At 41.2% G+C, this 17,029-nt stretch overlaps 1 protein-coding gene across 4 annotated transcripts in view; it reads right to left on the bottom strand.

Annotated features, from left to right (window-relative positions):
- USP24 (ubiquitin specific peptidase 24) overlaps positions 1 to 17,029 on the bottom strand; it is a 155,942-nt gene that overhangs the window by 52,656 nt on the left and 86,257 nt on the right. For all 4 annotated transcript variants that reach the window (XM_024990127.2, XM_024990129.2, XM_002686388.7 and 1 more), the window contains 7 exons: positions 15,897 to 15,994; positions 12,661 to 12,756; positions 12,316 to 12,544; positions 11,478 to 11,637; positions 10,459 to 10,614; positions 8,196 to 8,266; positions 7,152 to 7,312 (listed from right to left, as the gene is read on the bottom strand). In XM_024990127.2, coding sequence (XP_024845895.1) covers positions 7,152 to 7,312; positions 8,196 to 8,266; positions 10,459 to 10,614; positions 11,478 to 11,637; positions 12,316 to 12,544; positions 12,661 to 12,756; positions 15,897 to 15,994 — 971 coding nt within the window. The remainder of the gene's footprint in view (positions 1 to 7,151; positions 7,313 to 8,195; positions 8,267 to 10,458; positions 10,615 to 11,477; positions 11,638 to 12,315; positions 12,545 to 12,660; positions 12,757 to 15,896; positions 15,995 to 17,029) is intronic.

Genomic DNA, 17,029 nt, shown 5'->3' with positions numbered 1-17,029 from the left:
GATCAGGAGACTTTTAACTGCTATATATTGTCCTAAAGAAGTAGCTGTTATGCATTGCAAAGAACACAACAGAGATGGGAGTAAAGTAGCTGAAGGTAATCAGCTGGATGACTGTCAAGCCAGAAAAGCGGCACTTTACGAAATCCCTTCACAGACGCCTTTGATCTACACTGAGGAAGAATTAGAAAGATACAAGAAAAGAGGAGCAAAGATTACTGATAAAGGGTGGTTATAGTCAGAAGATGGACGATTACTAATTCCTGAAAATGCTCAATGGAAAATTCTTAAGGGTTTACAGCAGAGTTTTCATTTGGGTGCAGAGAGTACTTACCAGATGGCTTCTCGTTTGTTTGAAGGTAAAAATGTAATGAAAGCTTTAAAGATTATCAAAAGGTGTGAGACTTGTCAGAAAAATAACTCAAAGACTGAAAAGCTAGCAAAATTTGGATTGCAACGAAGTGGAAATTATCCTGGAGAGGACTGGGAAATTGATTTTACTCATATGCCAAAAGCTAATGGGTATTCTTGCTTACAAGTTTGGGTGGATACTTTTACAGGATGGACTGAGGCTTTTCCCTGTCATAGTGAACAGGCTAAGGAGGTTATAAAGATTTTAATCTATGAAATTATCCCCAGGTTTGGGCTACCACGGAGCCTTCAGAGTGACAATGGCTCCGCCTTTAAAGCTGCTGTAACTCAGGGGGTGTCTAAGGCTCTAGGAATAGAATATCACTTACCCTGCTCCTCGAGACCCCAATCCTCAGCAAAGGTTGAAAAAGCTAATGACATTATCAAAAGACATCTGCACAAATTAACTCAAGAGATGCAGGACAATTGGATTAAAGTCCCATCCATAGCTTTAAGGAGGGCTCAAACTGCCCCCAAAAAGGAAGGACTGTCCCCCTTTGAATGTATTTATGGAAGGCCTTTCTTACGCACAGACATTGTTATAGACCTTGAAGACTTGGAATTAACTAGTTATGTAACTCAGCTCTCAGCTTTTCAACAGGCACTAACAGAACTCTGGGAGACGACTCCTGACCCAGCCTCTGAGTCAAGCAAGCCTCTATTTGAGCCAGGAACCGAGATCCTCATAAAAACATTGGGATCTGGGGTCCAATCCCTAGAGCCCCTCTGGGAAGGCCCTTAACAGGTTATTCTTTCTTCTCCCACAGCTGTCAAAGTGCCAGGAATTGATCTGTGGGTACATCACACTCGAGTTAAGAGGTGGCACCCTGACCAGAACTAAGTGACTTCATTTTATGTCTTTACTTTCTATGCTCTGACTTTGTACTTTTCAGATGGGCCTAATAATCTATGTGAGCCTACTTATGCTGACTCCAAAAGTCCAGAGTATGCCATTTGATCCTCAAGACAATACCTTCCTGTCCTGGGCTCATTCCTATGCTGAATTCCACAATCAATCTAACTGCTGGGTCTGTGGAGCACTCCTCTCTTCATCAGTGGAAAACTTTCCATGGTGGACACCTCTTCAAAGAAAAGACTTTCTCCAAGTCTGCAAATACCTTCAACAACAACCGCATGTGATGCCTCTTCTTAAACTGATAACATCTAACAATCCTAAGACGGACTGATGTAACTATGGACATAATATGACTTAACTTTAACTTGCTTTGATGACTATTTTGGCTTGCATCTGGAACTGTGTAATTGGATTTGTTTCTAAACACATGAAGGCTTTTAGTTACAAATGGTTGTCCAAGCTCCTACGAGTGCCACAGCCTCCTCCAACTATTACTTGGGGCCCCTGGATCAGAGACCCTCAATACAAGGGTTAGGAGAATACGTTGCCTCAACAATTTAGCGACCATGCCCCTAAACAGCAGGAAGTAGTTATGGAATGAAATGATGCCACTTTCCCTTGGCAACATAATTCTCCTAAAAGTAAAGGGGGAAATGAGAGAGTCATTTCCTAGGCAGATTGATAAGAAGACCCAGGAGAGAGGGGTCTGGAATTCTCAAGGAGGAAGAAAGGACAAACTTTTTTTTTTCCCCTTTACTTTCCTTAGGATTATATAACAATAATGTATCCTACTTGAGGACAGTCTCTGGATTAAATCTTCTGGCTAATCTTGTTATCTTAAGACGTAAATTATGGGAGTAGGTCTGGTGAGGTCTTTACAACCTCCAGACATTGTTTTGATTCATTGGAGAGTATATAACTCCACTGCTAACACTAGCAAGGGGGTACTCTTTCTGCCCCCTTCTGATGCCTATGTTAGAAGCTTTCTATGTCTCCTTTATACTTTAATAAAACTTTATTACACAAATGCCCTGAGCGATCAAGCCTTGTCTCTGGCCCCGGATTGAATTCTTCTCCTCCAGAGGCCAAGAATCCTGGTGTCTTTTCGTGGTTCAGCAACAACCTTTGACTTCTAGAACTAACACCCAAAAAAGATGTTCCTTTCATTATAGGGGACTGGAATGCAAAAGTAGGAAGTCAAGAAACACCTGGAGTAACAGGCAAATTTGGCCTTGGAGTACGGAATGAAGCAGGGCAAAGGCTAATAGAGTTTTGCCAAGAGAACACACTGGTCATAGCAAACACCCTCTTCCAACAACACAAGAGAAGACTCTACATATGGACATCACTAGATGGCCAACACCGAAATCAGATTGATTATATTCTTTGCAGCCAAAGATGGAGAAGCTCTAAACAGTCAGCAAAAACAAGACCAGGAGCTGACTGTGTCTCAGATCATGAACTCCTTATTGCCAAGTTCAGACTAAAATTGAAGAAAGTGGGGAAAACCACTAGACCATTCAGGTATGATCTAAATCAAATCCCTTATGATTATACAGTGGAAGTGAGAAATAGATTTAAGGGACTAGATCTGATAGAGTGCCTGATGAACTATGGATGGAAGTTCATGACATTGTACAGGAGACAGGGATCAAGACCATCCCCAAGAAAAAGAAATGCAAAAAAGCAAAATGGGTGTCTGAGGAGGCCTTACAAATAGTTGTGAAAAGAAAAGAAGTGAAAAGCAAAGGAAAAATGATATACCCATTTGAATGCAGAGTTCCAAAAATTAGGAAGTAGCGATAAGAAAGCCTTCCTCAGTGATCAGTTCAAAGAAATAGAGGGAAACAATAGAATGGGAAAGACTAGAGATCTCTTCAAGAAAATCAGAGATACCAAGGGAACATTTCATGCAAAGATGGGCTCAATAAAGGACAGAAATGGTATGGACCTAACAGAAGCAGAAGATATTAAGAAGAGGTGGCAAGAATACACAGAAGAACTGTACAAAAAAGATCTTCATGACCCATGATAATCACGATGGTGTGATCACTCACCTAGAGCCAGACATCCTGGAATGTGAAGTCAAGTGGGCTTTAAGAAGCATCACTATGAACAAAGCTAGTGGAGGTGACGGAATTCCAATTGAGCTATTTCAAATTCTAAAATATGATGCTGTGAAAGTGCTGCACTCAATATATCAACAAATTTGGAAAACTCAGCAGTGGTCACAGGGCCGGAAAAGGTCAGTTTTCATTCCAATCCCAAATAAAGGCAATGCCAAAGAATGCTCAAACTACCGCACAATTGCACTCATCTCACACGCTAGTAAAGTAATGCTCAAAATTCTCCAAGCCAGGCTTCAGCAATATGTAACCGTGATCTTCCAGATGTTCAAGCTGGTTCTTTAGAAAAGGCAGAGGAACCAGAGATCAAATTGCCAACATCCACTAAATCATCGAAAAAGCAAGAGAATTCTAGAAAAACATCTATTTCTGCTTTATTGACTATGCCAAAGCCTTTGACTGTGTGGATCACAATAAAGTGTGGAAAATTCTGAAAGAGATGGGAATACCAGACTACCTGACCTGCCTCTTGGTAAAGTGGAAACAGTGGCTGACTTTACTTTTTAGGGCTATAAAATCAGTGCAGGTGGTAACGGCAGCCATGAAATTAAAAGATGCTTACTCCTTGGAAGGAAAGTTATGACCAACCTAGACAGCATATTAAAAAGCAGACATTACTCTGCCAACAAAGGTCCATCTAATCAAGGCTATGGTTTTTCCAGTAGTCATGTACGGATGTGAGAGTTGGACTATAAAGCTGGGCACTGAAGAATTGATGCTTTTGAACTGTGGTGTTGTAGAAGAGTCTTGAGAATCCCTTGGACTGCAAGGAGACTGGGTGTTCATTGGAAGGGCTGATGTTGAAGCTGAAACTCCAATACTTTGGCCACCTGATGCGAAGAGCTGACTCATTTGAAAAGACCCTGATGCTGGAAAAGATTGCAGGCACGAGGAGAAGGGGATGACAGAGAATGAGATGGTTGGGTGGCATCACCAACTCAATGGACTTTAGTTTGGGTGAATTCTGGGAGTTGGTGATGGACAGGGAGGCCTGGCGTGCTGTGATTCATGGGGTCGCAAAGAGTCAGACATGACTGAGTGACTGAAGTGAACTGAACTGATGGTGAATGGATAAACAAAGTATGATATATACAAGAAGGAATTATCATTCAGTGTTGAATAGAAATGAAACCCTCACTCACGCTGTAACATGGATGAACCTTGAAAATATTATGGTAATTGAAATAAGCTAGATAGAAAAGGACAAATATTGTATGGTTTCACTTTTACGAGGTACCTAGAATAGTCAAATTTATAGAGATAGAAAGTAAACTGGTAGTTGCCGGTGCCTGGAGGGAGGAGGGAAACGAATGAGGTATTCTTGTTTAATGGGAGAAGAATTTCAGTTTGAGATGATGGAAAAATTCTGGAAACAGACAGTGGTGATGGTTACACAAAAATGTGTATGTACTTAATTTCACTAAGTTACACCCCTAAAACTGATATAATTGCAAATTTTATGTTATGCATATTCTACCACAGTAAAAGAAAAAAAAAAATCTAGCAAATCTAAAAAAAAAAATCATCTACAAGATTGTCTCTGAGGTGTCTCATCATGTCCTTTGTCCATTTTTCTATTTGGCTGTTGGTCTTTTGTGATTTATAGTATCTCTTCATATGTATTATCAAAATTAGCTGCTGTCTGTCACATATGTTGTAAGTCTGTACAGTTACTTTAACTGACTTTTGACTCAGGTATATTTTTTTTCATAGATATTTTCTGGAATCAAATTTACCAGTCTTGCATTTACTGATTTCTTACTGGGTACAGACTTGCAGTTTAGAATGCTAAAGAGCTTGGCTGCACAGCAAGGTGAATACACTCAATGTTACTGACTGTTCAGTTAAAAATCGTTAAAATGTTAAACGTTATGTTATGGATCTTCTTGACCCAGGGACTGAGCATGGGTCTCCCACACTGCAGGCAGATTTTTTACTACCTGTGCCACCAGGGAAGCCCCTGTGTATATTTTACTACACTGAAAAAAAAAGACCAAGTTTGGTATTTGGAGCTCTTGTTGCTATTTAGTCACTCAGTTGGGCCCAACTCTCTGCAACCCGTGGACTGCAACATGCCAGGCATCCTTGTGCTTCACTAGCTCCCAGAGTTTGCTCAAACTCATGTCCATTGAGCCAGTGATGCCTTCCAATCATCTCATCCTCTGTTGCCCCCTTCTCCTCTTGCCCTCAATCTTGCCCAGCATCAGCATCTTTTCCAATGAATAAGCTTTTCAGATCAGGTGGCCAAAGTATTGGAGTTTCAGCATCAGTCCTGCCAACGAATATTCAGGGTTGATTTCCTTTAGGATTGACTGGTTTGATCTCCTTGCTGTCCAAGGGACTCTCAAGAGTCTTCTCTAACAGCACAGTTCAAAAATGTCAGTTCTTCGGTGCTCAGCTTTCTTTATAGTCCAACTCTCCATACATGACTACTGGAAAAACTATAGCTTTGACCAGATGGGCTTTTGTGGGCAAACTGATGTCTCTGCTTTTTAAATACACTGTCTAGGTTTGTCATAGCTTTTCTTCCAAGGAGCAAATGTATTTTAATTTCATGGCTACAATCACCATCCACAGTGATTTTGGTGCCCCAAAATAAAGTCTGTCACTGTTTCCATTGTTTCCCCATCTATTTGCCATGAAGCAATGGGACCAGATGCCATGATCTTAGTTTTTTGAATGCTGTTTTAAGCCAGCTTTTTCACTCTCCTCTTTCACCTTCATCAAGGGACTCTTTAGATCCTCTGCTTTCTGCCATTAGGATGGTGTCATCTGCATATCCAAAGTTATTAATATTTCTCCGGGCAATCTTGATTCCAGCTTAAGCTTCACCCAGCCCAGCATGTGAAAACAAGTTGTACTGTGCCACTTCAGCATTCTTGCCTTGAGAACCCCATGAACAGTATGAAAAGGCAAAGAGATACAACACTGAAAGACGAACCCCACAGGACGGTAGGTGTCCAGTATGATACTGGAGAAGAACAGAGAAACAGATCCAGAAAGAATGAAGAGGCTGAGCTGAAGTGGAAGTGACACCCAATTGTGGATGTGTCTGGTGGTATTTGGAGTAGCTCTAACATTTCTACTAAGGGCTCTAATTTACAAAGCATATACAAAGGAAAATATATACTGATTTCACAAATCTCTGTGGTGTCTTCTAAGCCCCAGAGCAAGGGCTTGCTGATAAAGCTGAGCTGGAAATGTGGCTTAAACTTGAGGTCCATGTGGGATTCCTGACCTCCCAGGCTGAGCCTACACTGGGGCACCCCTGTAGGCAGGCTTGCCTCAGGAGGTAAGATGGGTTAGGCAGAATCGTTTTACTCAAGTCTCTGAACCTGGACCACAAGCCTCCTTCCATGTCCAGGATGTATAAACCCAAGAAAAAGCTAGAAGGATACCCTAGTACCTCTAGAGATGGAGTTATAAAGTATGCTAAAAATGTGATGTACAGGTGTGAACTCTTTACGCAGTGATCTGGCTCAAATAATGCAGTTTCTCAACCACCAGGTGAGTCTTCTTTTTGGGGTAGGTGGAGATAGAAGCTGGGGTGGTGGAGAGAAAGAAAGCCTGGTATTATTTCTTCTAACTCTTTGGTCCTAAATGGGAGGAAAACCTGAGATGCCTTCTTTCAAGGTATACATGCTGGAAGAGAGAAGGAGAGATTCTGTCACCTCAGTCATGCACTGTGGCCTGTAGGGGAGCAGTACACAAATCATTACTCCCTCTCTGTATGACGTGAACGTTTTCATCTTATTACATACCTCTGATTGACTCCTCGCATGATACTGGTTGGGGACCAGAGAGGCAGCTGAGCAGTGAGAATCACACCCAGCAGAAACTGGTTTGGCTTCTGCACATCTGGGTGGGCTGAAGTATCTGTCTGACTCAGAGTATACAGCTGATCGCAGGCAACACGGCGAATCTGAAATCACATTTTTAGTGGCCAAGGATGTACATCAATAAACACATAGACTGCTTAAAAAATGAATTTCCTCCAAAGTCCATACTCTGAACGATGCTATAAGGGTGTGAGCATTTCAGTCAGTAAAGTTTACATTGAATAAACTAGGGCTAATTTAAATCAAGTGTGGTCTGGGTACTGATTTCCCAAATTATTCTAGTAGTGGATTCTACTCAGATGGTAAAGAATCTGCCTACAATGCGGGAGACCTGGGTTTGATCCCTGGTTGGGAAGATCCCCTGGAGGAGGGCATAGCAAGTCACTCCTGTATTCTTGTCTGGAAAATCCCTATGGACAGAGGAGCCTGGCGGGCTACAGCCCATGGAGCTGCCAAGAGTCAGACATGACTGAGTGTCTAAGCACAGCACATTCTACTCTAATCAACAGGCTTATAATTTTAAATGAAAATTAGAAACAAACAAACAAACAAACAAACCTCTTCTTCATGTGTCTCAAAGTTAATTTTCAAGGTTATGTACGAAAATGAGAATTCTAAGACCTAATGAAAGTTCACGGCTTGAAGTTGGTCTTTCTTGATTTGGGCCAACAAGTTAATGTTTAATGTTGGCTGACTTGGCCAGCTATGGATGTTGAACACTGTAAGATTTTGTTTGTTATAAATAAATGCAAGTTAATCATAGCACTAGTATCTTAACTTCCGGTGAAACACAGACAAGGAAGGAAGGTGCGAGTCTAAATGGTCACTGTCATAATGATCTGCAGCGCTCTACGTGACTCCCCAGGAGGACTAACACCACTCCCTCTACAGTCCCCACACTGCCTCAGGCATCCAGGAGCCCAGGCAGAGCAAGACCAAAGGGCTTTTGTATAAAGTGAGCCTTACCTCAGCACTTGGTGATCCAAGCAGAATATCAATGATAAAATCGGCAACACAGGGCAAGTTGTAGAAAGAGGCTGATGGTAAGAATAAGGAGAATGGGGGCAGGGGAGGAAACTAAGTTAGGAAATGCATTTTCAAAATTTCAGAAGTTTTGAATAATTTCTTACCCTTAACTATCGTAGACATCATCTCTTCTTCCACACAAAATCAAATTCAGTACCTCCATAACTGCCCCCATGAGCGCCTAAGGCGCTCAAGAGCAGGACTGTCCAAGTAATCGTTGTACCCTCACTTTTTCCCACAATGTCTTGTGCTTACTAGTGACAGAACAAATATGTCTTGCTTTGATAAACTATCAATACCTCTGAACTATAAAATGTACTCTACAATAAACTTACAAATGATAAAAAAGCTTGAAGTTATAATTTTTCTCATCCTGATTACTTCTGTAATCAAACAATTGTAGGAAACTGAACTAAAAGTATGGCTTATGCTTAATAGTATTTCACAGTGACTTAAGACTTCTCATATATAAGCCTTTAAAAGCAAATCTGACCAAAGTAAATCATTTTTGATACTGTACTGTCAAATTTTTGATACTTCACTGTCCCATAAACATGTAACTTTTTCTGTATGTTTATCTTGATATCTTATATGATAAATTTGGATGTTATACCGAATAATACATAATGATCACCAATTCTACGTAACAGGCAGTCTGAACCAGTAATAATAGTAATGAATTGGGCTCCATGTATTGGTACAATTTTTAAAAGTCAAGTCATTAAGACTGCATCCCTGAATAAGTATTTATTGAGGGCCTACTACACACCGCACAGTGTTTGGGTGTTAAGGATTCATTAGGAAACACATGGGACAAAAGTCTCTGTTCTTACGGAGCTTACCATCTAGGTGGGGAAGGGGATAATGACAATAAACATGATAAGCAGAGAAATTTTACTGTATGCTGTACAGTGATAAGTGATAGAGAAAAAAACAACAACAGAGTTTACAGGTGAATGCTGGGAGAGGTGAGGACTGTGATTTCTCTAAAAAAAGGTGGGGGAAGTGGGAATAGCTAGTGCAAGGGCCCTGAGGCAGGCATGTGCCTGAGTGTCAGCGAACAGCTAGGAAGCCAGGGTGGCTGAAGCATGGTGGGTGAGGCAGGGAGTGCAAGAGGTGAAGGCACACAGGCATCACGGGCGTGGATGGTGCCAGGCCTGGAAGGCCTTAGGGAAGATCTGGCTTTCACTCAGTGTGAACGGAGGCCGCTGCAAGGCTGTAGATAGAGGAGTGATACGATCTGACTTACATTTTAGCGGGTCCACTCTGGTTACTGTGTGGAGAATAAACTGCAAGGGTAGAAGCAGGGAGATTAGTCAGGGCACTGCTGCTATAATCAGGGTAAGAGATGATGGAGGAGCAGAGGGTACCAACAGCAAAGGTGGGCTAAGGGGTGGAATCCCCTTAATCCAGCAAAGGTGGAGTCTGAAGAAGGATGTGTTGGCAGATTAGAAGTAGGATGTAAAGAAAGGAATCCTGGAGTAGGAGGACTCCAAGAACAAAAATGCTACGAATTAACATGGGCAATCTCTTGGGTGGTGTGGGCCAGACCAGTGTTCAGTTCTGGACATGTTAAGTTCAGGAAGTCTACTATATCTAAGTAGAGATGTCAGGGGAGGGGCCCAGGTCACAGAGCCAAATTTAAGTGTTACCGACACATATAGGGAATTTAAGGCTGTGAACGTGGATGTGATTATGTGAATGGGTGATTATGAGAATGAGTGTAGGCAGAGGAAAAAAAGTGTCCAGGGACTGAGCCCTGGGGAATCTAATGCTAAAAATATGTTTAGCAATAGCCCCAGTTTGTCAAAACCAACAATAAAGATAAAAGGACAAATCTTAAGTTTCATAATTTTTAATACTGGAGTCGTTATCAGTTTAGGGATTGATATATAATTCTACTTCTATAGCTTATGACCGACAACTTTGGCTTGTTTTAATTCCTCCAACAGATGGTAAGCTCTCCTGGACAGCAGACATACTGCCTTTGTAACATCAACTGTGGAACCGTGTATACAGAGGTGCTCAATAAATACTTGTTCAGAATTAAGTACTCTAGCACTATTCTTACCTATTCCATATGCCAACTTTCCCCTTTTCCATTTCTATTAATATGACCTTTTCTATGAAGGGATATAAATAATTCCCAACAGAAACCTGGCCGTTTCCTAAAACACGAGTGGCAAGCAGGCCTCCTGCATACCCAGCTGTTGGCTCCGAAGCTGCAGGCAGGTGACAAGTAGAGACAAAGCCTCTCCGGCAATCAGGGAGTCTTTGGTGGACACGGACTGTTGTCGTACACAGATGCCTGCGTGCAAGGCCACTGGGTCCCCTTCACTTCCAGAGCTGCAATTGCTTCCTGGAAACATACACAACGGAAGGTTACTGAAGGGTTACTGGGGATCCCACAGGACCCTTGAGATTAAAACCCTTTAATGTATCCATAATCCTCAAGTGAAGGTAAAGAGTTCAAGAAGACACTTTGGTCTAAGAAACAAGAGAGAATTAATCATTTACTTTGACCCCCACTGCTTTCTTTGTACTTAAAACACATTTGGAAGTGCTGAAAAACACATTTACGATGAAAAACTAGTTTCAGGTGCCAGAAGCAAAAACAGTGCGATTTTGGAGGCATATGGGAGTCTTTCTGGGTTATTAGAAATGCTCCTTATCTTAATCTAATGGGTTATACTTATGTAAAAACCCTAAAACTCCTGTACATTCAACATTTCTGTACTTTACTGTATGTCGTACAGTTTAAAAGCTCTATTATTAGTGAGTTATATACACAGCAGGGAAACCAAATAAAGCTGAGAAATAAAGCTATTTATAAAGGCCTAACAGAAAATAACAGGCCAAACCAAGAAAATGATTTTTCCAGGTAAATATTCTAGATAAATTTTTATTACAGCTGTAATTATTGGCCTCATGACACTTTCATACTCAGCAAGCTAAAACTCTGCTTGGTTTTTTTATTTATTTTGCATTTATAAACTTTTTTCTTAGTATGACATATATAAATGAAGGATGTATATACATACATGCAAACTTGAATATGCATAAATCTTGAGGGTTTATTTAGCTGGATGAATTTCTGTTCATGCTCAAAAGCAAGAGAAAAGGCTTTCTCCTTTCTGTGACCCTGAATAACCTATACAAAGATGATTTTTATAGCTACTTCCTGTTCAATATTCTAATTATTTTATCCTTCTTAATCAGTACCTGAACTGCTGAGTCTGTTTCGAATTCCAGCAGGAAACAGAGAATTACTTTCTTTAATTGGTTGGCTACTCCCAACGAGGTCGAGCCGTCCTGCGGCTGCAGCCCATGACAGTCGCATGAAACAGGCCACAGTAGATGTGAAATCACCGACTTCCATTGTCTAAGGAAGCAAGAAAGTGCTGTGAGTACTTGGACATGTCCCACTGACTTCAATAACCTCCTCTTGGTCTCAGTTTGCAGGCTCATTTCCCTCCAACATCATCTACAAGACAGACAGCCTTTTTCATGCTTCTGTACTGTTCAAAGACTTACAACTGCCTCTCTGCTACTATAACACAGAGACCCTGCTGTCCAGGTTCTGGCTTCAAATCACCCATTTTGCTGTCACCATGTCCCCTCTTCCACACACAGCATCCGCTCTATGTGAACCACCATGTGGCCTCCTACACAGGCTTCTTTTCTAATAGCTCCCACCTTCCCCTTTACCTGAACAACTTTCCTCTCTCTAAATGAATCCATGGATATGGAATCCCTACCTATTCTTAAAGGCTTAGTCCCTCCTACATGGAATCCTTGTGACAGCCGCATGTGAAGATGACTATTCCATTCCACTTAAGCCCTGTAGAATGTCTTGCTTTGGTAGTCTTCTTACAACAATTGATGTTTTCCACCTGAATTACAGTGAATTCTACACTAGTTGATCTCTTTCTTACTTCCTGTACGCTCCTTGAGGATGATACTCACATCAATAATTTTTATATCTGCATAGGCCCTCCCCACCAGTGGTGCCTTCTGGAAAGAAGGCCCTTGGGACTTCTTGAACAAACAAGTCACTTACTTGTATTGCGACTCGTGCAGCAGGAATGATCTCCTCAACTCTGATGGAAGACCGGTCAGACACTGACAGCTGTCGGTAGGATGACTTCTCTGGGGTGCCACATAAGGACATCTGCCTGCTCGTCTGCCGGCTGACATTTCGGAATGGGCGAGAAGAAAGTGCTTCTATGCCGTCTTTGGTGAGGTCTTCATCCAATAAGGTTGGCAATGTTTGTCCCACGAGTAAAAATCTTAAAAGGAAATAAGCTAGGCTAAGCCAAGGTCATTTCATACTATGTTTAAAGGATGGGATCTGGAAGAAAGAGTCAAGAATGGCCATCTGAGAGTAATCAATAGATTTACGTACCTTGCCAGTTGTAGACAGATGGAATAAACGCCTTGCCTTGTTTCATAGTCTACTTCTGATGGGATGGAATCCCTCTGCATGACATTTACAACCAAACTTCAAAAAAAAAGAAAAAAGAAAAGGCAGGATATTTAAGACTTCTGTTTCTTCCACAGGTAATTTTCTATAAGTAGTTTGAAAGTGAAAGTGAAGTCACTCAGTTGTGTCCCACTCTTTGCAACCCCATGGACTATAGCCTATCAGGCTCCTCCGTCCATGGGATTTTCCAGGCAAGAGTGCTGGAGTGGATTGCCATTTCCTTCTCCAGGGGATCTTTCCAACCTATGAATCGAACCCAGGTCTCCCACATTGTAGGCAGATGCTTTACTGTCTGAGCTGCCAGGGAAGCTCTCCATATAAGTAGTTTAATACTTATCAATTACTTAAAATTCTTACATGATCCTTACATATAAATGGATCACACAGATTCCTATCACAACGATTTCTTATAGTACATATAACCTTCCTGGTTCAGAATTAAAATTGGACTCCTTTCTTAGCCAAAAAATAACCAATACAGAGTGTTTAGATAGTTTGCCTTCTCACTAACTTGAATGAGTTCCCCAATCAACTGCTATGTTGGTATTAGAAGAGCTATCAATTCAAAAGTATATCCAGAATTGGTGTATTCTACAAAGCTTGTTTTCACATCTACTATCACCTACATTGCTGTAAAAGCTTCCCAACTCTTCTTCTTGCTTCTACTCTTGAAGCTTCACCTCCAAAATCTATTCTCAAAAGATCAACCAGAATGATCCCTTAAAAATGGAGGTTACCATGGGATTCCTCTGGACAAAATCCTCCCATGGTTTCCTATTTCCTTCACAGTAGCCTGTAAAATCCTGCATACCCTGACCTCTGGTATCTCTGTAACCTCATGCCCCCTACCCTTCTCCCCTCACTCAGCCCCAACCACACTAGCCCCCTGCTGGCTTTACAGACACCAGGTCGACCCTCACAGGGGCTTGCGTTGGATGCTCCTCTGGACAGCTTTCCCCAGCATCTCCAGATCTTGCTCCCTCACCTCCTTCAGGTCATTGTAAAATATCCCCCCATCAGTGCAGTGTTCGCTGATCACTCCACTGAACAAACCCTTCCCCTACCCACCCGCTCTTCTTTGTCTTATTTTTCTCTACAGCTTTTATCACCACCTGACATACACTTTTACTTCTTTGATGTCTTCCCTTCTAGACTACCATTTTCACAAGGACATGGATTATTGTTTTATCGATACACTGCTCTGTTTCTAGCACTTAGAACGATGCCTAGCATGTGCACTGACACTCAGAAATAAGCCAGAATTAAAATGCCTGTGTTAGCATAGCTCTGTAATTGGCTGATGATCTGAAATGAGTTTTCACCCTCTATTTCCACTTCTGTTTCTAGTCCCCTTGATCTCCGCAAGGTCTCACCCAAGCTCTCTTCCCTGAAGGCCTCCAACAGAATTCCTTCAATTACCCTCTGCTCAAAATTCAATCTGGTTTTCACTCTTTTCTTTCCCAAAGGAGACGGCATGCCTACTTTCTTTATGGAACATATCTTCCAAATGCAGTGGAACTTAGCCCCATTGGTTGATCACCCCCTTTTATTCTTTTCTTTTTCACTGGCCCCTTTTAGTCAGCTCACAATGAGAACCAAGGCTTCTCCAAGTTAAATCAAAACAGAAAAGCAAACTTTCTCTTCAGTTATCCTATCCTTCAAACTTCGGTCACCTCCTTTTCTCTCACTCATACAATAGAGATTTCCACTTACTGATTCTGCTTCCCAGCCTTACACTTGCCAGGGTCTCAGGCTGCAAGGCTTTCCTTATACACGACGCCTCCTTGAACATCCAGTGCCATTCTCCACTTCTCTGAAGAGCATCATGTCCAAACCATCCCCTTCATGTGACTCACAGAGATCTTTTGCACAATCAAACTCACTTCTCTTGACTTTCTCAGTTTCTTCCATCTTATCTTCATTCCCCATATGGACTAAAGAGTTATTATCATTCACTCATTCTCCCAAGCTAGAAATCATAGGGCCATTTTTAAAAAGTTTCCTACTCTATATCTGTGCTTCCCAGGTGGTTCAGTGGTAAAGAATCCACCTGCCAATGCAGAAGACACAGGTTTGATCCCTGCATTGGGAAGATCCACTGGAGAAGGAAATGGTAACCCACTCCAGTATATTATTGCCTGGGAAATCCTATGGCCAGAGGAGCCTGATAAGCTATAGTCCAAGGAGTTGCAAAAGTTGGACATGACTTAGAGACTAAACAGCAACAACAATCTTGCATCTAATCATAAAGACTTTTCTATTTCATCTTATAAATGTCCCTCTACCACTGTCCCACATTTAGAACCTGTCATCTCTTCTCTGGAACACTGTAACACTTCTTACAGTTCTCCCTGCCTCTAGTCTCTTCCACCTGCAGTCATCTTTTCTACTGCAGTCAGAGTAACTGTTCTAGCTAACTCCTGGCTTAGACACCTCCTGTTTTTACAACATAATGCTGAAATTCCTCAATATGACCCCCTATTCACAATCTCTCTCCTTTACCCTTTGCTCTGGTCTCACCAGGCAACTGTAGTTCCCAAGACAGTCCTGTGCCGTCCATGCTCTCACTCATCCCCACCCCTCCTCTGGCTGAGAATGTCCTTCCCTCCTTGATTACCTAGAAAGCGGTGACTCATCTCTGCTTCCAGCTCACATGTCACTTTCTGGGAAGCATCTCCTAATCTTATTACCCCAAGCAAACCTTACCATTTTAACCACTGCTTTCTTCCCCACTTCATCCCACAAAGCACCTTTTATAAGCCTGTTTCAATACCTGCAATAACTGTTTGTTATTCTTTAAGATAACATCTTCCCCCAGCGCTAATGCGTTGCACAACACAGATTACTAAGAATCAGATCCACCTTATCTCAAACTGATGTGGGAGTGACCAGAAACAGCACAGTCTCGTCTCCTCTTGAGAATTTCCCCCACTCCCAAAGGGGAAAGACATATGCTTCTGTCAGTTTTCCAAATAATCAAAAGTCATTAAAACATTTAAAAATATTCTAAAGACAGAAACATCATTCCTTCTTATTACAACTCCCATAATACTTTAAATCATGCCTTGTAGGCATAAATAAGGCCCGGCAGGAGAAATTAACTAAAATAACTCTATTCATTTTCTGCAATTCATATAATACAATATTGAAACTCTAACCTCAAACCTCCTGCTTTGAGGAAGTTCTCACAAAATGATTTTGCACAATTTCTTGCCATGTCATCATCAGCTGTTGGCATGAGTTTGGAGCTTAGAACCTTGGAAAAAAGATAAAGCACAATTAATCATCCCAACATTTCCAGTAGAAATTATTCCTTTTTACCAAGTAAAGCAATCAGACAACTTGAGTCAGAATCTCTTTAACTGCTGTCTTTCTACCTCCAATAGTATAAGGAGGCTGATGTTTCACAAATAGTTCCATTTACTTAGCATGAAAAATCTTTCTGTTTTTAGAGAGCTAGTATGCTCCTCTTTCATGAAACCAGCAAATGTGAATGTCTCAGGCTCCAGACTTGCCTAAGAGCAGGTAACATTATGTGTTATGTGGATATGTTCTAGAAAAAGTATATAAACCGAAGTTTTATAACAGTCCATTTATTATAAATGCTGGATGAGTTTCCTGATAATGATTCTAACTCCTATTTACTGAGCAACTGTCTACAAGGTACTAGGCATAAGATGAAGTACTTAATTTGCTCTATCTCTTAATTTCACTCTGTAAGGCATAGGTATTTTATTCTACAGGGAAAGACTGAGACCTGAGAGGTTATGTGACCTCCCACCTGTGGTCACACAGTTAGAATTTGAGTCTAGATGGGTCTCACTCTAACATCCATGCCCTTTTTATGACACTGTAGTATCCATGTAAAGGAAACTATTTTCACATAAATAATCAACCTGCAGTATGAGACTACAAATTTAGCTCACATCCTAGTTTTACTACCGACTAGTTGAGAGATCTCACATACGTAATTTGCCTTTTTGCCTCAGTTTTCTCATTGGGTAAATGACAGTAATTACCTTTCCCAGAGTATTGTTTGTAAGTAAGATAACACAAACTTAAGGTGCTTAGTATAAGCACTGGCACAAGACAAGTGCCCAGGAAACAACTGCTTATTTAGTTATGACTTAAATTTTTTAAAGCTCATAGCCTCAGTTTTCCCAAGGTTTTAATCTCGATGTAATTCAGGATCCTTTCTTTATTAAAAAAAAATCTGCTTCTATGAACTTATTAGTAATTTTAGGAGCTTAGATTCTTAATGTGATATTTTTGTCTAACGATGCTTTCTTCC

Source organism: Bos taurus, chromosome 3 (genome assembly GCF_002263795.3).
Source record: "Bos taurus isolate L1 Dominette 01449 registration number 42190680 breed Hereford chromosome 3, ARS-UCD2.0, whole genome shotgun sequence".
Taxonomy (NCBI): domain Eukaryota; kingdom Metazoa; phylum Chordata; class Mammalia; order Artiodactyla; family Bovidae; genus Bos; species Bos taurus.
The sequence above is the reverse complement of the archived record's forward strand: the minus strand, read 5'-3'. Positions and strand labels throughout refer to the sequence as shown.